At 41.7% G+C, this 21099-nt stretch overlaps 1 protein-coding gene across 1 annotated transcript in view; it reads right to left on the bottom strand.

The window, feature by feature from the left end:
- LOC121166909 (potassium channel subfamily U member 1-like) overlaps positions 1-21099 on the bottom strand; it is a gene marked incomplete at its 5' end in the record, with an annotated part of 80834 nt that overhangs the window by 5575 nt on the left and 54160 nt on the right. The window contains 5 exon segments of the mRNA XM_040996248.1: positions 7592-7731; positions 10725-10762; positions 12005-12047; positions 17238-17433; positions 17809-18033. Of these exon segments, the coding sequence (XP_040852182.1) occupies positions 7592-7731; positions 10725-10762; positions 12005-12047; positions 17238-17433; positions 17809-18033 (642 nt within the window).

The raw sequence follows: 21099 nt of genomic DNA, 5'->3' as shown, positions 1-21099 counted from the left end.
AAGATTTTCCTCTCTGTCTCTCCTCCTCCCTGTATATCTGATTTTGTAATAAAAATAAATAAATCTTTAAAACAAAACATGACCAGAGAAGAATTTGGGGCCCAGATGCCCTAATAATCATATATATGCAAACATATATACATATATAACATATTTATGCATCTCTATATATGTACACATATTTAATGAGATCACCTTTACTACTATTTTCATTCATATTTGAGTGTTCTTGGTGTGAGTCTACATATATATGCAACATGGGTATGGTCCATTTGGGTTTAGGTACTGGCTCAGATATTATTAATGACTGGATTTAGCCCAATTCTTTTTGTATCTTTCAGAAGCGGCTAGGGAAGAAAAAGTACATGAATGGAGTTTTAGAATCAAATAATTTGCATCATAATGAAACCAGAAGGGGGCATGTAGGTCAATTTCTTATTGTGAAACACATTTCACATTGAATAATCCTCCCCATTTTCACAAATTCCCTTTTCCCAGAATTCAAACCATAATGAATAGACGAGGCATTCATACACATTGCAAATGCCATGGTAGTATACCTATTTCTTCTTCTTTGACTAGTAAATATGTGGTGTTTTAAAAATGTTCACCCTCTGCCATATCTGAATTAGCTGTTTAGTCCAGTCAAAGTGAGAATTTCTCTGTTGTTACTGGTACAGTGTTGTTCATCTTCCCCAAACTCATGTAGCTGTCTGAACAAATCCTCAAAACACAGGTAAACAAACAAACAAAGTCATGCTCCTCAGAGGATGGACTTTGTCTCTTTAACATTCAAACCCTCACAGATGCATTGGATGTACAAATGTACTGATTGCAATGGTCATTGCTGTGTATGGTGAGCTAAACCTCAAGTTGTGGCACCGGCATCCCATGTGAGTGCAGGTTGGTGGCCTGGCTGCTCTACTTCTATCCATTTCTGTTTACAGTCTGAGAGAGAAGCAAATCATGGCCCAAATTCTTGGACCCCTGCACCCACGTGGGGCACCCAGGAAACTTTCCTGACCTCTGGCTTCAGATTTGTTTAACTCCATCCACTGCAGCCATTTGGGGAGTGAACTATTGGATGAAAGATCTCTGCCTCTTCTTCTCTCTATGTAATTCTGCCTTACAAAGGAAAACAGAATAAATCTTTAAAACAAACAAACAAACAAACAAAAAGAATACTGATTACAGCAGGCAGGTGATTTCCATCAAATGTGCAAATCCTGCTTATAGAGGCAATGGGTACAAGTTCACCTAAGAAATAATATGAGAATATTTTCAACAGTTGAAAAAACATGGAGATAAAGAGAAGTTGATTTTGGTGGATTTTTTTAATCCCTGTGTGTTCATCATTAACTCTTTAATGAAAAACAAAAATAAAAAGAAAAAGGCTGGGATTTTAAAACTTGGCTGCCAAAATCAACTCATCTTTCACTCTCAGCATCCACCAACTCTTAAAAATGCTCTTAACCAAATTTATGTGAATTCAGAGACAATGAAAAGAACTTCTACACTAGTTTTCAGATGAAGATGCCCAATCCAATGATTAGTCCCACACCTCTGTCCCATCCTGCTATGCTGTTGCTTTGTTCTGCTTCAGAACCACACTGAAAAGCACCTGCCAAGTCAACCAAGACATCCAGGAAAGCTCTGAGGTTGCAAATCCAGGGTTGGGCAACAATCCGTTTAAGAAGCATGTGGCCATCACATAGAGTGATCAAGCCTGATACTGTTAGGGTAATTCTCCAATGATTAAAGAAAACCCGTAAATTCCAGGGCTATCCTGATGTCAGTGGCTCTAACTCAACATGTGCGTTACATATTTAACTTGGAGGCTTAGCTGTGGAACATGTCATTTCTTCAGCTTTGACATCAAAAGCATTGAGAGAATATATTAAGGAGAATAATGGGATTTGTGTGTCACCTTTGTTCTGGGAGCTCCTCTCCTTTTCTGATTATCCTGGCTTCCCTGGCACTGGCCTGTATGAACCTCTCTTTTTTTCTCCTTTTCCCTCCTCTCTCTCTCTCTTTCTCTCTCTCTTTTTTCTTTCTCAAGGATACCTGCAAGTGGAAATGCTCTTGCAATATGTTCAGATTCCTAAACTTGGATAGTTATTCTATAATGTAATCATGCCTGCTAGAGCTTGGACTTCCAGTATTAAAAAATGCTGCAGCCTTAAGATAAAAAATTTGGGGGGACGGCACTACCCACTCATAGTGAACTGTTCAGCTCAGTGACCTAAGAAACAGCTGTGATGTGGGAGACCTTATCTCATCAGAAAAGGAAAAATACTCCACATGCTCATGATTGTTTTTGAAACTCTTAGTGTACAGCCATCCAGGAGTCCTGTAAGGAGATCTGCCTGCTTCATATTTAAATCTTTACAGAATTGAAATACCAGAGGATTAAGAGTGGGTCTGAATAATATAGTGTGTGTACATATTTGCTTTGCGCTGGAGTGAATGATAGACTAGCAGGGCAGTATTTGTTGTCAGCCACTGCTCTTTGTATCTGGACATTCAGAGAGAAAGCACATCCAGTTATATTCAGCCAAATATCATGGATCTATTGTGCTGATAAAGTTTTAAAAAATTGTGTAAAAATGTGGGCCCGGGGCAATAGCATAGTGGTTAAAGTCCTTGCCTTGGACGCACTGGGATCCCATATGGGTGCTGGTTCTAATCCCAGCAGCACTGCTTCCCATCTAGCTCCCTGCTTGTGGCCTGCGACAGCAGTTGAGGATGACCCAAATCTTTGGGACCCTGCACCTGTGTGGGAGACCAAGAAGAGCTCCTGGCTCCTGGGTTCAGATTGGCTCAGCTACAGCCATTGTGCTCACTTGGGGAGTGAATCATCGGACGGAAGATCTTCCTCTCTGTCTCTCCTCTTCTCTGTATATTTGCCTTTCCAATAAAAATAAATAAGTCTTTAAAAATGTATAAAAATGTAACATAAAAACTCAACATTTCCAAGCAGAACCAAGCTTAAACCCAACCCTGCTATGCCATGCTACCTCTGGGAGGCACACATTTGTCTCCCATGAAGGGGAGGCAAAGCTGAACAAGCACTGTTTTCTGAGTCACTGGGGAAGAAAGAGAACCTGGAAATGCCATGTCATGGAAATGCCAACATGGAAATGAAGGTGGTGCTCATACCTTGATAGGATTGGTCCCTTTCCAGAGGGAGCCTGCTTTGAGCACTGCTGATGCTAGCTTTGCTCCTTCGTGAAAGGAGAACATAAAGGGAACAGGCCTGTTGAGACTGATATGGCCTCTGCCTCTTCAGCAACCAGCTACATTTCTCCTGTGGTGTCACACTGGGCAGCAGTCACAAGAATGAACCCTAGAGGGCGCTCCTTGGGTATGGGATCTTTTTGGGTGAAAGAGACAGGCAAAATGGACTGGAATGACCAGCTCCTGCCTCAACCTACTTTCACAGGACTTCTGCCTGGAGACCGGATGCCTGTCTTAGAACAGAGTTCCAGGATGTTGTCTAGGTTACATCTCTCTCTTGGTGATGTATTTCAACTTAGAGAGAAACTGTCTTGAAAATATTTGCAAAAGAAAATTTTCTTCCAGTACAACCTTATCCTGGCATATCAGAGAAAAGCAGAGTTGCTCTAACTGCAATGAATGTTATGGGAGCCACATATTTGTGTCTCTTCATCAGCCCTGAGCACTCTTGGTCATGGATTCCTTTAAGCAAGACTTGGAAAGCCCAGCATTGGAAGAAAGTTGGTGACTGGAGATAAATGTCCCCACGAGAGACATGTGGGTGACAATCATATGACTAAGCAATTCCTTACAGGTGAGTATGAAAACCAACTATTGCCTTACAAGCAATGTATGACTAATGGCCTAACTGTCAACATCTATATAAGAGGCCGATGATGAGTGTTCTCCTAGCTGAATGGATAGGAGAATTCAGTGAGGCCATGTGTGCTGTGACTTTGGCACAATGTCAGTGCTTGAGCAATGTAATTACTCCTTCTATGGCGGATAGTACTGCTATTGTTGCTGATATAAGCTCAACTTATTATCTAAACTTTTTTGGAGAAAGTTTCATGAAGGTCTGTATCGGGGAAAGAATCAAGTATAAATTAGTGCTGAAGAAGAGGACCACTGCGCTCCCCAGTGATGACTGGCCTGTGCCAGCAATGGGACAAAACTTCTTGGGGAGATGGAGGTCTTTGCCTACCTCCCAGCTTCCAGTAATATTGAGCATGCATGGCGAAGCAACCCGAGCATTTATGAACATATCCCAGAGCCACTCAGCCACTCTAGTTGTTTTATTAGGAAACAATCAGTATTCTCTTCTTGCTTGGGGTTGTTTCTAAATGATAAGACTGAGTGGGTGGAGGGGAAATTAGTCAAGATCAAATGATAGTCAGAAGAGTAATAATTGGAGACTTGGGCCTGCTCTTGTGTTCTTTCTTTCCATGTGGATGATATGGTAGGAAGGTCCATTCTTAAAAGGTCAAATAGAGGTGTTGGCACCATGTATACCAGGCTAAGCTCCTGCAAATGGAAGCCAGTTAATGCCCTGGGTTGCTTCGCTTCCAATCCAGCTCCCTGATTTTGGGCTAGGAAATCAGTGCAGGACAGCTCAAGTCCTCAGTCCTCTGCACCCACATGGGGAACCTGGAGGATTATCCTGGCTTCCAATTAGCTCAGCTCCAACCATTATGGCCATCTGGGGAGTGAACCAGCGGATGGAAGACCTCTGGCTTTCCTTCTCTCTTTCTCTAGAAAAAGTTAAATAAATCTTTCTAAAAACAATAGAAAGCACAAATAAAGCCAGTAGGATATGCCTATAGCAAAAAGGAACAGAATTAGGCAGAGCATTTACAGACTGTCAACAATGGTTGCTTCCATTCTTTGTTGCAGCAGCGTTAATGTGAATTCATTTTGCAGCATGATCCTTCACTTATGCTTGAGTAGCTAGAACAGAAGTCCAATGGCCTAGTGAGAGATTTAAAGGTCCTATTAGTGTCCTTAACAGGGATGCTGCCTTGTCCCTTGGGGGTTGCCATCCCCAAACTCTGCTTCAATTGACCAAGTGCCAGTGCTAACTCAGGCCCCTTACCAGGGTTTACTCAGGGCAAGCTGTTGATTCAATGTGGGGTATACCCACATATAACAACCTCTATGTCAGTCCACACTATGTGGTTGCTTTTCTGTCTTGCACATGTCGCCACAAGGCCTCAAATTGCAAAGACTTTATATGATTCATTTTGTTTTCCAGCTTAAACAAAACAAAACCTTTCACTGGGCAGACTGGGGAAGATGCAGCCCTGCTCGAACTGCCCGAGCCAGCAGAACCCTGAGTTGATGGGCAGGCTGAGGACAACACAGCCATTCTCAGACCACCCTAACCAGTAGAGGGATGGGGAGCCTTGGGCCCAGTGCTGTAACCTCCTGCCGTAAGAGCAATGCTCTTTAGTCTAGGTGTTGTTTTATGGGCTGTTGTGTGGAGTGTGCTCATTTGTTTTCATTTCCATTCTTTCAGCAGGTATCTGTCCTTCCTGCCTGATTTGCTTCAGTATGTTCCCCTTTTAAGTTAGTGTCAAAAACCTTTCCCCCAATGCCATGGTGTTGGGAGATGGGAAGCAGAGCCATCTTCAGCAGACGAATGTCCTTATGCTGGGAGAGTACAAGTTTTCTTGGAGTGGGTGTCTGAGTAAAAGGTTGAGTTTGATATCGAGGCCCTCCCCTCTCTGTCTCTCTTACTCCCCCCCCCCACCTTTTTGCCTTCTTCCATGTTATGACCCAACACCAAGCCCTTAAATATCATGCCAAGTAGACATGGTGCCATGCGTTTGGACATCCCAGCTTCCAGGATGAGGAGGAAGGGATGCACGCAATCTCCTATTGTTTTATCAATTTCCCAGTCTCAGCTACAGCAACACTGCACAGACTGAAATGCTGCCCTTCTGCCCAACTCCAAATGAAATCTGTGACTTTGCTCTTGCCAGTGTGGGCAGGTCTGATTTAATTAAGTCTTCAGCTTAATTTAAGGCATGAATCTGTCTGCCACTGAACAATCTAAAGAGAGCTGGGACCTTAAAACCATCTCATGCCAACAAGTTAAGATCACCTCAAGTCACCTTCTGCCTGACACAGCAGTCGTTAATTCCAGGCAAGCTAACTGACATATCAGGAACAGAAAATAGGATGGTGCAACAGGCTTTCTGTCAGAGCCACCTCCCCACCAAAGTCACCAAACCCTCTTCTCTCCAGCAGATCCCTTTCTCCTGCAGTCTAGGTTGAGTCTTGTTTAACCCTTTAATAACTCTGAAGTAACTCTGGTAACCGGCTTGGTTAGTGCTAACTATACCTGAAGTACAGGATTCTGCATCTGAGAGCTCAGTGAGATCCATGATACCTCCAGCACAGCTGGGATGCATAGCACTCCTAACGAGTACCAGATGGCATTGATGTCCAAGGGATATTTGTATGCACCAGCTGTGTTCCTCTCACTTGTGTATGCTGTGCTCAAGGCGTGCCTTCAGCTTAAGAACAATGTTGTTTCTATATGGGGTTTCCAAACAACAATGAACTCATCGTCTTATGCTCGGTCCTTCGCAAACCTGAACACCTGTATATTGATGCTCAGCCATTTTGCAACCCTTTCCACAAATCTGAGTAGGAGGAGAAAAGAGGATGTTCGTTTATAGGAGTTAAATGCAGTCATCCACAAATGGTTATATGTGTGTTATCTTGGGGTAGTCAAATCCAAAATCTTTGAATATCCTTGGCTTGCTGCCACCTCATTGCTTCTGCCTGGGGTATGTCTTGTGTGAGAGGTCTGCATGACCTGTATCAGGTCTTCTGATTTAGAGCTTCATTCACAGGTAGCCTCTCCTGGCCATGTATTATAACCTACACCCTTTTGCCCCATCCCTACGACTCCCAACTAACATTTCCTTAGACCTGTGACTGCTTGTTACTTAGGATGTTCTTGCCAAACTCCTCCACTTGGTGCAAACTCTACATGGTGGAGATGTCTTCTTGTTTTATCACTACTCTAGACATCACACATTGTGCAGTGTAAAATTTCACTAGGCATTTGTAGGATGATGAGTTATGTCTGCTTATGGAAATCTTATCATGGATGAAGGTGTGTGTTTATTGCCTGAAGAAATGCTGAGAACAACTACGATGTTAAAGAAAAAATACATATGCCCGTTATATATTTGAATTAGCTCTGAACCCCAGGATTTCATGATGGCCAGTTTCAGTAGGTGCTGCCAGGGTGACGCTAGGCAGAGCAGAGAGAATATCATCCAGGCTGCAATACCAAAGGCCTGGTTGTTGATCCACAGTTGAAGTGGAAGGATCAGAACTCCTTCCTCCTGGTTTTGGCTACTCTGGCTTCATGGGCATCAAGTTTTTCGTGTCAAAAATGTGAACTTTTTTTTTTATCTTTCCTTGCAGTCATGCATGGAGATGAGATGATGTACATGAATAAGATTCAGCTTTGAAGATCAGGGAGGACTTGGAATGGTGAAATACTGTTGTCTGCCCAGCTCTAACTTACCCAGTCACCCCTCAGCCTGGGACCCCTTTTGGACCCAACTACACTTACCGTGGCCAGGAGGGAGTCCAGGAAGTTGCCAGAAAAGACGGTTCCCGCGGAAAAGGAAGTGCTAAGGAGCAGGTTGTTTTCTTTCAGGTTCCCCTCCAGCCCACCAAGTTGTTCGATAAAGTGGATGTTGGAAGGATTTTCTGCAAGGCAGATGGCAAAGAAGACACACAAATTGAGAGGTTTAAAAATACAAGGACATCCACAAAAGACAGGCTGATGTGGCCCCCTGGTCAAGGGACACAGCCTCTTTGGGGTCTCTGTGGGATTGGCCCCCACTTGATGTCTCTGTGGGATTGACCCGCCACTTGGAGGCATTTTTTTCTTTTTATGCATCTTCCTCCCTTGAAATCATGCCCGCCCCACCTCCCGGCATCCTTCTGTCCTCTTAGGGACAGTTTTCCACAGCAGGTCCAAGTTGCTGCAGATCAATATTCTGGGTGCCCCATTGCTGTGAGGACGCTTTCAACATTTTGTGTGAAAATTGAATAAAATGGTAGTGATTTTGGTGCAGAACATTTGAAAATCAGGCACATTGCTTTTTTCAGAGTATACATTTTCCTTGACCATTTGATAGATCCCTTGTGTTGCTTGTCTTTCCAAACAAAGCAATTTGGGGACCAAAGGGAACACTGAGTAACTGTACTGGGGCAAAAGGCACAATAGAGGAACCTATGGTCATCCCAGCTGTAATCTTCTCACAATACAATGTCACAGATTTCCACATGTCTGCTGGGATTCCTAGAATTACTTGAGTCCAGATTGAACTGGAGCAGTACTTTGAACCACCTGGTGATCTTGTGACAATGCAAACTCTTAACTCATTCCATTTAGGGTGGGGTCTGGAAGTCCACATATCTAGCCAGCCCCCAGAAGCTATTGATGCTCCTGATTCATGCTCTATATAGAGTAGCAAGGGTTTACAGAATCATTCTAATTGAGGCTAGTGCAATGACAGCTAAATTGTTCATTTCTTTTTTTCTATCTGTCTCCAGCCTGCAACTATTACTCCATACATGGTCTCTGCCATGAATAATACTGATCATTGTTAAAAGTGAGATTGGATGCATTGGCTGCTGCCTTCCTGAACTATTGCTTCAAAAATATTTGTCCAGGGAGAGAACAGCATCAGGTGTCAGACATTTGGTCTGCCACCTGGAGCAGATGGAAAAGCATGCTTACTCTCCATCATATAAGATTGTGATTCCCTAAACTCAGGTTCTTTTTCTATAGACTCTTGATACGGTTGTGTCTTTGCTCTCATTCATGTCTCCCTTTGGGAAGTAAGACTTGAGCAATAAGCACCAAAATGGTGATCCTCTAGCTACTCTTACTCCTGTAAAGAATATAAGATGCAAGTTTTGCTTTGTTTTGCGTTCTGGCTAGCATCCACGAGACCTGTGGTTAACTTCTTGGTTTGTTAGGAGAATGAAGATGTCAGCAGTTCACAGATCTGGCCATTGAAGATCTTGATAATACAGATCAAAACAAACCCACTGGACATAAAGGTCAGAATACATTCTTCAATTAGAGTTGTTTATTCCTTAATCCCTTAAATTGTTTCTTAATAAATTTGGGGGAAGTGACACAATCTTTTTTTGCCCCAAGTACAATAGTATTTTTGATAAAAGATGAACAAGAGGGGACTAATCCCACCCCACCCTCTGCATGCTCAGACTTTCTTATCCTTGTGTCACCGATCTTCAACATGCATGGAACTTTGTCCAAATATTGCTATGTCATCTTACACCCATGGCCTCAACTTTTTTAGCCATATTCCTGTAGACCTTGGTATGTTCTCTACCAAAATGCTGGCAGTCAGGCCTACAGTTGTCAATCTGTATGGCCCTTTTCAGCCATTCAAAGAACAAGTACTTGAGCCAAGTGACAGGTGAATTGTAAGGTGCATCTATTCTTTGATTGAACTGAGATTAGAAGTCCCAAGAGAGTGATTGGGTGTTCCTCAGGGCCAGCAAGGCAGTTAACTGATTTTCTTACAACCACTCTAATAGACAGTCTGTTTTTACTTAATGTACTTAGTATGTATATATACCTCAGAAGATGGAGATGGACCCAAATGGAAGAAAAATAGAAGTAATTATCAATAGGCTGACAGGTTCGGGTCATAATCCAGGAGTTTCAGATGCTCGAAGATTAATCTTAGGAATGTCTGCTCCAGAATGAGAGCGATGAGGCTAGGGTCCCACCTACTACAATGTCACCTCAAGCTCACGTGGCACTGGGACCTTCTGATTCCTCTCCAATTGCCCCCGATTTGTTTCTAAGACCAAGAGATCTGTTCGTCTATTGTTACATGGCTCCAACTCAGCTTAATCTCTGTCAGGCATTTCACTATATTACAATTCCCTGGACCAGCTTTAGAGATTGACTTTGGGTTGGCTTAATCTGTGTGGGTTGGGGGGGGGGGAAGGTAATGTTCTGTAATTCTACAGTATCTTTCCCCTTCTCTTCAATGACTTACTGTGAGTAGTGAATTCTAATGGGTCTCCTAAAGACCCCTCAATGCATATTGGGTAACTTTCCTTGTATTCCCCTGCATAGCTTCCTGGCCCCAGAACTGCTGTCATCAAAGGAAGCCGGATGTTAGTAAGACAACAGCTTATTCTGTCATTGCTCACAAGAGTGTTTCCATTTTAGAGGAGCACCACTCAAAGCTGGGATTGAAATGATGCAATGAGATACCCGGGACACAAAATTTAAAAGCTTCCCAGGTGAGTGCCTCCTCAAAGTCAGCTTTGCAAGATTCACATTCTTCCTAGACTTGACTGAAAGTCCCAGGATGGGTAGAAAAGTCAGTCCAGGGAAATTCTGTCAGTCTTCAGATTCATATCCTCTCCTGTTGCCTAAGACTGAGCCAGTTGTTGGTCTTCCTTCAACTCCTGGTAACTAGAAAGTAGCAAATGAAGATCTCATCTCTAACCCCAGACCTCAGAGGTGGCAGGCTTGGCCCACTTGTCAGGAATGGGTCTAGTGTAACATCCAGCAGACATTTCCAGCTCTCTGGGCTCCATTCTTGTTCCTCTGTCCTTTGACTACATGCTACAAAGAACCTTGGGACATCAGTATGCTTCAGAAGGATTTCTCCCTGCAATTTTGCTCTTGAAACATCACTTACTCAGTTCAGTGATAATGGGGATTCTTCGGTATTTTGGTCTCATCAAATCTTCATTATAGATAGTTGATCTTCTATCTATAGGCAATACAGAAAAGTCAAGGAGAAAAAACAAGATGATAAATGCCAGGAAATTAGCTTGCAGAACCTGACAAGGACATTAAAAAAAAAAAACATGTTAACTTGTTGCTTTATTTTAGCACAGTCCTCTCATTTCCAAATCAAAATATATACATTATGATCACTCCTCAGTCCTTTTTGGAGAATGTTGACAAGATGTTCAAGCTCCCAAAATTCAATGATGTACAAGTCCCTAATATATATTCTTCTTATATGGCTTAATTTTCTAGATTTCTTATAAAGCCTAATACAATGGAAATAGTGTATTGTTAAGGAAACAATGAGAAGAAAAAAACATTCTGTGTGTGTTCAGTGCCGCACACCTGAGTATTTTTCCAAGTATTGTTGGTATAGTTGGTTGTGTGATTGTAGAACCTGTTGATACGGAAGGCTGGTGGTTATCTGAATTTCCTGAGCATCTCCTTTAGAGAAGTGGTGAGAGAAGGATCAGAGTGTGGTGTGTGCAAACACATGTTGGCCAAACTGCTCTTTCAATGAATGACAGCAGTGGCTGAGCCCTCTCTCAAGAGCTGCTTGCTGACATCATACCTAAGATGTGATTCTTCCCTTAGCAGCAGTAGCACTGAGTGACCACTCAGTCCAGCAGGACCCCCCCTCCCCACCCCTACTATGTCAATCTGTTTCCAGAATGCTTAGGAAATGGATTTAATCAGCAGCAGCATTCTGGAAGTACTCATGAGCCACTGCTTCCACTTCCTGCTATCACCTGTCTGAGTCTTGTGGATCCTCTCTGGCCTGCAGGGTTACTTATGGCTTTGTTTACCTCTGGAGAAGAGGCTGCTTGCTGCTCTCATAAAATGACACTGACTGTGAGCACTTGAGGAGGCTGGTGCGACTCAGTTATACATGCCTTTTTCCCTGCTTCGGATGTGATATAGTCACCCAGGCAAGGGATGAAGCATCACACATGGTTTTGTCATGCAGCTACCTGCTTGAAGAATAAGCCTGATACCAGAAATTTGCTGTTACACGAAAACTGTAGCGAGCAGAGAGATATTGCAAGCTAGGCTGCACTTAAGCACACGTTCTCTCGGTGGGAGTTATGCTTTCAACTATTAATAACTGTCCTGGAACTTCTGTGAGAGTGCTGTGTAACAGGCTGAAAATACCAGGAAAGTTCAAAATGTGTTATCAATTAAGACTCTGTTGCTTTGGAAGAAAAGGAAATACTTGGAGAGTCCTTCGCTAATTTAGGTCATTGGAAGAGGAAGGCAGAATAGGAGAAGTAGTAAATGGAGGTGAGTGACATAGGAAAGCCATACAGGTACAGACAAAAGTGAAAATGATGAGGCATTCAGGCAAGAAAGTAGAGATGGGCAAGAGGAAATCCAAAGGGAGATGTAATTTTTTACAGAAGGAGTGCTGTGTGTTGCAATATTTAACACCCCTTCGTCTCTCCAAGAAATGCAAAAGTACTTCAAAAAGTTCATGGACAATGTGCATTTTTGAAAAAAAAACAAAACATTGTATGGATTTCAAGCTGTTTTTGCACCACAACAAATTTATCTCAATTCCACTTTCACATGAGATTTTTAAAGTACTCTGTGTTAATTGAAAGAACCACGTTAGTGCAGAACAGAGCTGAATATATTTCTAATGTCCACGAAAAATTTTGAGTCATTTAACTACGCTAAGCCCTGAAGCTCCATGTGAAGAATCCAAGCATTTGGTTCATGATAGAGCCAGCAGTTGCCCCTTATGTTTGATTAAAAACCTTCAAGATTGAGTAGACTAACACAGCTATTTAATAAGGAATAATACCTTGGTGCCAAGATATGCAGTTCATCAGGAAATCTTACTCGTGATGGGACATGAATAACATGAGCTATTTTTCCTTTTAAAATGTGAATTTTGTGAGAACTTGATACCCAGAACTATGCCAGATGCTCTCTCCACTTATGTTCTCAAACTTCACCCTTTCCTGTCTCCCATTCTCTTCTTCCCCTACTTTCCTACCTCTTTCCCTTCCTTTGTCCTGAGCACAAACATCTAAAAGGCACCTGTTCCACACTAGGGTTGTGGACAGTTCCTGCTGAATCTATTTGTCATATGTTGCTATAAGCATCAAAAAAGTCTGAATTTTAAGGCAGGAATAGGGAATATTTGATACATGGTGAATATATGTTGACAGAGAGGTAAATATTTTTGAAAGATCCCTCTGATATTATCAGTAGTAGACACTGCAGGGGATAAGACTTGTGTATCTGTGACATAACCTCCATGACTGCAGTGTAGCAACACCATCTTTGAAGGTGAGGAAGTCAGAACTCCAATTCAAGTTTGGCATAACTTTTCCAGAATCATGTGGCTTGTCACGGATGAATGGGGTTTCATATCTTGACTAGTGCCAAACTCAAAGTGCATGCCTTTTCCATGGTATCTCTTTTAAAGTCCCTTTAAAATATAAGGAGATACTTCAACAGGTTTATGGATATTGGAATTAATGGTATATTTATATTAGTGTAAAATTAAACATATACATACACATGTGGGTCTTCAAAACGTTCATGAGGATGAGTATATTGAAAAAAAAAACCTGCATACATTTAAAAGTCTTTCTGTGGGAAAAAGAATTTTATTAAAATCAATTTTATTTGAAAAGTAGTTCACTTTCCAAAAATCCATCCCAGTCCTGATTGGGCCTGATGAAGCAGGGGAGTGAAAAATCAGTCTAGGTTTCTTATGTAGAAGATGGTGATCCAAGGCCCGGCAGCGTGGCCTAGCGGCTAAACTCCTTGCCTTGAATGCGCCCGGGATCCCATATGGGCTCCGGTCCTAATCCCGGCAGCTCCACTTGCCATCCACCTCCCTGCTTGTGCCCTGGGAAAACAGTTGAGGACGACCCAATGCTTTGAGACCCTGCACCATGTGGGATACCTGGAAGAAGTTCCTGACTCCTGGCTTCGGATCAGCATAGCATCAGCCATTGCGCTCACTTGGGGAGTGAATCATCGGACAGAAGATCTTTCTCTCTGTCTCTCCTCCTCTCTGTATATCTGACTTTCCAATAAATAAATCCTTAAAAAAAAAAAAAAGAAGAAGATGGTGATCCAGTTACATGAGGCATTTCCTGCTTCCTCTCAAACATGCACTGGCAGGAGGCAGAACTGGGAGTGCAGCTGGAACTCACACTTTGGCACCGAATCATGGGATGTGGGCATCTCAAGGAGCAGCTTGACACCTGCTACAAGGTTTGAATGGCATTTTCAGAAAAGCCTGAGATCATCTCTCCTCAGTGAGCAAACCCCTGTCTGGAGAAACTCTCCTTTGAACCTCACTTTCCGGTTTCACTCCCCTGCCAGTGAACAGCTTTGAAAATCCAGCTTTCAGGGCCCGGCACCATATATTAGTGGTTAAAGTCCTTGCCTTGAACAAATTGGGATCCCATACAGATGCTGGTTCTAACCCAGCGGCTCTGCTTCCCATCCAGCTCCCTGCTTGTGGCCTGGGAAAGCAGTCAAGGACGGCCCAAAGCCTTGGGATCCTGCACCCGCGTGGGAGATAGGGAGGAAGCTCCTGGCTGCTGGCTTCGGATTGGCTAGCTCCAGCTGTTGCGGCCACTTGGGGAATGAATTTCCAGGAAGAAGATTTTCCTCTCTGTATATCTGCCTTTCCAAAATAAATGAATATTAAATCTTTAAAAATAAAAGAAAATCCAGGTTTCAGAATCCAGCGTTTTGATTGAATACAGATACACCCACCTTCACTGAAGGGGCTGCACAAATATTTATTTGGGTTATTCCATTGAAGGATCGTAACTGGATTTCTGTCTGTTGCTCTATTCTCTTGTAGAGCAATGGTTAATTTAAGCATGTGTCCAATCATAGCCCCAGTACATTTTACTAATGTCAATATTTTTGCTACCTAATAGCGCATGATATACCTGGAATCTTCCAGCCTTGCAGGGCGCTACTCCAAAAGCTTGCTTAATGATAGATTCCTACTATACATTTCAATTTCAGTAACACATTAAGTTGTCAGACTTAATTACCATTATATATGTACAGATTATGCCACGGATTATTCAGTTTTGTATCGAGGTTTGCCAACCTGTTCTCTGGGTGACATGACAGGGCAGTAATGAGAGCACTAGTGGAAAACCTGATGTTTTCCGGGGACATGTCCAGGAGGCCTGATGTTCTTACTGATCCTCTGGATTCTGCTATCCCTCAATCCTTAAGCTCCCTTGGCAAATCTGTGTGGAAGTCTTGGCAGCTCGGGCTTGGCTTTGTAAGTTTTTAATGGTTGAGAAGATGTGGGAAAAGCCCACTGATCTTAGAGTTGTCACCAGATATCCAATGGCAAAGCCTCTGACACTGTTGACATGTCTTTGCTTTTTGAGAGAAAGGGTTTGCTGCTCTTATCCATGGATTCACTTCCTAGAAGCCTACAATAGCCAGGGTTGGCATGGGAATTCAATTCATTCGTCAAATGGAGGTAACAGGGATCCAACTACACTTGAGTAATGCAGTTTGCATTGGTGTGAAGCTAGCAATGGCAGCAGGAGCCAGGGATGAAGCCTGGAGAGTACAAAGTGGAGTACTGGATTCTTACTCACTAAACTGAACACCACATCCCACTTTTGTACCATGTGGAGTTGTCTTTGGCAGTATAAGAGGTTTATCAGCATCTCAGACGTCTCCCTGCTAGATAAGATATCAATTCTTCAATTGTGATAGCCAAAAGAATGATCAAAAGACATTAGGTGACAAAATCACACCTGCATGAGAACCACAGAGCTACAGAAAGGGAATAAAAACTGTGCATCAACCAGCATCTTCTGAAGCACACTATCAAAGATGTTTTCTACCTCCTGGGAGAATCCCACCTGTTATACTTCAAATTCTTGAAAGTATTCACATTTCTATCCTGAAGCTGGGATAGAAGAGGAATATAGACATGAAACAGGAAGAAGGGCAAGGGGGCCAGACACGTTTCTCTAGAGAATGAGATTGTGTGCTAACAAACTCTAGCTAGATTCCTTCATCAGCAATTGTAACTGGAAAAATGCATGTGCTTTTCATGTCTCCTTGAAATAGGCTCACAGTCTGGCCGTGGCTTTATATTAGGTAAACAGACTTGATGATTTTTACTAGATGGGTCATTGAAGCCTCTACAGACCTGTATTATTTCTACACAGAAAGGAAAATCCCCACCTCAAGGAAGTGTCACAAAGCCTGCTGATGCTGTACAACGCTCCTTCATCTGTCCTTTTCATCTTTGGGAAAAGCAGCTCTTCAGACTGTACTACCACTCAAATACTACAATATCACATTCCTTTCTGTTCCTCTTTCGCAATCCTCTCCTCGCACCACCATCCCCACCATCACATCTCTTCTTCAACCAAACCCATCAGTTGTTCTTGCTTCTTCTGGCCTGTGCCGGAGTACCTGACATGGATTACAAAAGCAGTCTGTTTCTGTTAGAGGAAGGCATGTTGAAAATTGCTAGGTATAAAGGAAACCAGAGTTAGAATCATGGGTTTATGTCTTTCTAGCTGATATAGGAGGTGAGGTTTCAAAATAAATCATAGTGGGAAGCCCTCTACTCACACTCATCATTAACTAAATGGTTTACAGTGTTGTCAGTTCATCCTGGACTTTTGTGTGCAAATTTTCATCTGTACATGGATAATATTTTCCCCTTACAGTAGATACTTCTTCTTTGTCCCATTATGGAGAGTCACAACATGCACAAGCGTTTGCTTGTAAATTATGTGCAAATATGAACAGTGACCCAAGTAGCTGAACTAAGGCTTCGTGTGGCAGAATGCAACAGCATGTTTTGGGAGCCTCTGATGTTTTTGTTTTTTTTGTTTGTTTGTTTGTTTTGTTTTAGTTTGGTTTTGTGCAGCACTTTGTCAGCCACAAAGAGCTGCTTTGCAAAGGCTATGACACCCTGATACCCTGGATACTGAGTCAGGTTTGATTGCCTGGTGAGGGTGTGCCTAATCTTGTAGCAGTTTTTGTTCAACAACTGTAGTCCCATGCTTTCGTGGAATCAAAATTTATAACTTATATATCTGTAAGATCCAATGAGAACTGATTTATAATGAACACAACAATTGCTCTGCTCACCGATATTCAAATAACAACAGAAATAATAGTTGTTACAACTCTGTGAACTTTCTTTCTAAAGTAGGAGAACAATACTACATATAACTCCCTATGGTTTTGCCTCTTAGTACTAAATTATAGGGCGATGTAGTATTACAATCCTGCTATAGAATTGCAAGAGGTAGGCAGGGTCTTAAAGGAAATCTTTTTCAGGGAAAAGAACTTGATTGTTCAACCTCTTTCTCCCCCATGTTTCAAGTTCATTAGAGACAAGTTTTCCTCTTTGCCTATTCCATGTTTTCTAGCATCTTTCTGCCACAAGTGCTGCTCTGACCTGTCGTGGTGTGGGCACTGGTGCTGACGCGCAGGGATCCGATGTTCAAGGTAGCCATGATTGCCTCTGTGTCTACCTGAATCTTGCTGCTGGACGGCCTGGAGGGGGGTGATAAGATGGCACACATGGAGCAGTACTCTATGTTGGCCACACGCAGGTCTGCAGGGTAGAGTGCCGATCCCTAAGGAGAGAGAGATGGTTGTAGGGACAAGTTTGTCAGGTGGTGGACTTTGTTTCCCGGCTCAGGGGACTGATGGGTGGCTTGATGCAAAGCCCTTCAGCCTTCACTGGTTTGGTTTTTGTAACTTATTTAGCTGCTATCTGACACAGTTTTCCCTATCATTTGTTAGCAGCTGTGTGTAAGTTTCTCAGAGCCAATGTGTATCTATCCACTTGTCCATCTAGATAGATTTCTAGAAGTTTCAGAACAGTTTCTGGTACTCAACATGTATGACACAAAGGCAAGTTATTATTACTATTATCATATCAATGCTAGTACTATTGTATTAGGTATTATATTATAACAAACATTCACAATTATGTGTGGTACACTTACAGGCATAACATAAATCTGTGGGAAATTCCGAAGAAACCGCCATTCTTTCTGCATATAATCCAGAGACCCGATGAACACAATGTCCTTCAGCTCCCGCCGAGTGTAGTTGCTTGCTCTCAAGGGCATTACAAAGTTCCGAAGACCCATCAGTGTGGAGTGATTGTCCCCAAAGACACATGCGACGATGTGGTTCCGAAACTTGAGTTTTGATTTACCTGAGCGTTTCTAAGCAGAAGCATGTTAGAATGTGATCACTTTCAGTGTTTACCCTTGAAATCTGTTCCATCACATATCATATTCTCTCTTTCCACCTCTGCCTCCCTTTCTTCCTCACTTCTTTTTTTTCCTTCTCTCTCCCTTCCTTCCTTCCTTCCTTCCTTCCTTCCTTCCTTCCTTCCTTCCTTCCTTCCTTCCTTCTCTTTCTTATTTACTTAAAAGTAATTGGATACTGGCAGCTTCACATGATTCAAATTGATACACTAAACTGATTAAACAGATCCAATTGAGGAAATTCATTTTGCAAAGTACACAAAAAAATGTCATGGCTATGAGAATTCTATTTCATCCTAAACATTTGAATATGCCTTATGTGAAACATTGCATATTAATACATGCCCCCTGTACTTTTAAGCTGAAAACAATACATTTAAATTAGGTGTCTCCCAAATACTTCTGTAGGGGACTTATGGCAAACCTATGTCTGGTTTCCTTCAGTGATTGGACCACTCACCTCAGGATGTAATAAAAGAGAGCACCCAACTTGGAGGGGGTGGAATTTCATCTTGTATTCTTAAACTACCCTTCCCTTACGACTGAACAAAATGCCTAACCTTTCTTATCACCAAGTAGTTATTTTTAAATGGTAAAACACCCCTCCCATCGGTGAAAATGAACTCATAAGCTGAAAACATTGTATAGGCCACTCTTCACATTTTGGGTATGTACATTGACAGATTGAACGAACACAAGATTATAAACCAAAGAAAACTAAAATGGGTCTGTTCTCAACACATACGGACTTCTTTTTCCTTGTCATTATTCCCTAATACAGTTAATACCTATTTCCATGGAGCTTACATTGTAGTATTTATAAGTGATTTATAACTAATAGGTATTTATAAGTAATCTAGAAATGATACTAAGTATCCAAGCTTGTGTGAGTTAGTTACTACTGTGCCATTTTATTTAGGGAACTTGTGTTGCTGTGTGTTTTAGCGTACCACCACAAAAATCAAAGGAATACCATACTCAACACATGAATTAACTTAATTCAGTGTAAATCTCACTGAATTTCTAGCTCCTCAAAGGACCTGGAAGCTTACACAGGAGAAATGAAATGGATTTAAATTTCATGTAAGGGCATCTTATGCCTTTCCAGGTACATAAAATTTTAGAATATTTCCCTTGTCGATCCCTGGGTAGGTATTCCTGATTGGCGTTAGCAACATCTTTCAGGATAAGTAAGTAATGTGTGACATTTCAAACATTAAAGTGGATCAAATTAGTGTTTACAGGGAACTCTTGCTTAGTAAACTATTGAATCTCCCTGTGAAGGGAAATAAAGATACCTGTCTAGAGACCCTTCCTATACAGTGGTAGAATCTTAACCAAATCTATTAAATAATTCTTTCTAGCTATTCCGATTGGACTTAACTTGAATAATAAAGCCTCTAATGGTATTTAATGCAGTGTTTGAAATCCACCAACTGTTCTTCTGATTGGAGATAAACAATTAAAAACAAGATCTACAGTGGAGTGTGCTGATGGGCACAGCTCAGGAGGCAATTTCGCACAAAACTATGTCACAATTTTAAAAGATGGTGCCTTTTATAAGAGAATGATGTGCTATGTGTGCAAAAGTACCCAAAATCAACCATTTCCAGTTGACTTTCCTGCAGAAAAATATCAAGCTCAAAGACTCCCTGTACTTTGCAATATAGACATTCCTCCCATAGGGATAAAAGTTTCAAAGTCTTAGTTTTTCTAAAGCAAGAAGCCATTGCTTAACTTTACCAGTCAGCTGCCATCCTGAACTAATTCACATCAAATTTAATAAGGGGAATAGCTGTCATAGAGATCTGTGTGCCTAGTCAATATGTGCTAATACAAGGTCTGCTCTTTCCATGTGTTAACCTCTTGGGAGCCTCAGTCTGCAACCAACCTCCCAAACTTTCTGAAGCTTTGCCTTGCACTGAAATTGTGTTTGGCCTTCTTAATGGATATTGATTCTGTGTACTTTACCATAGAATATTGCTGCTAAAATGCTGAGAAAAATGATGAGTTCCTATAGCCCTAATAGTTTTTCTGTTGATACTACAGCTCTGTTGATATTATCTGCTTCTGATCAAATGAGTGATTGTCATGTCAAAAAAAAAAAAAAGAACTGGACCACATTCTGTTATGACACAAGGACACAGACCATGATTCACAAAGAGTGTGTGTGTGTGTGTGTGTGTGTGTGTGTGTGTGTGTGACAGGAAAAAATGAACTAAACTGATTTTGGAAGGAGAAATGATGAGGATGATTTATTGCTAATTATTGCCATTATCTGAAATTAGCCAAAGATGAGAAAATGAATTGTTACTCACACAACATGGAATGGGTCATTACTATTAGTTGGATTTACTAAATATTTCTTGCAAAGTAAACACCCAAGATTATACTTAAGTTTTTAAATCTGGGAAAAAGAATATATGGGGTTTCAGTAAATTGGCATCAGAGCCTAGATTAGGTGAGCAGGCTTTGGAAATCCCAGCTGTCGCTATTCCCATAAACTGAGTGAGTTCACCTCTTTTAGACAGAGATAGGCCGTATCAAGATTGTATGGGCCTGAAAAGCAAAGCAATTAAGAAAAAATTTCTTGGTTAAAGTATTAAGTATAAATACAGCATTAAGGAAAAGCCAAGTCCAAAAAATTCAACTATGAAAAGAAGTCCAAAAAATTCAAACCAATAAATTAGAGAAATGTGCATTTACTTTAAAATAGAGCAAAGACTATTCAGTCCTTGAAAGCTGCGCATTTCTTGTGTGCTTTCAAGTTTGTCAGATTTACTAGCAAATTTCAGGAGAGCATGGCTCTGTAACTGATTCAGCTGACATGTAAAAAGGAGAAATAAACAGATGAGGATATCTAGTTGTATTAAACCCAGAGTTTGTTGAATACCACATATGTTGCATACCACTTATGTACCAAGGGAGGTATGAATTTGTCCTATCAAATTCGCAGGTGACAGAGAAATGACAGATGGCCATAAGAGAGCATTTAACCAGAGATGCTAGGTGCTATCCTGA

Source organism: Ochotona curzoniae, unplaced genomic scaffold (assembly GCF_017591425.1).
Source record: "Ochotona curzoniae isolate NIBS_2020 unplaced genomic scaffold, NIBS_Ocur_1.0 contig_1135, whole genome shotgun sequence".
Classification (NCBI taxonomy): domain Eukaryota; kingdom Metazoa; phylum Chordata; class Mammalia; order Lagomorpha; family Ochotonidae; genus Ochotona; species Ochotona curzoniae.
The sequence above is the reverse complement of the archived record's forward strand: the minus strand, read 5'-3'. Positions and strand labels throughout refer to the sequence as shown.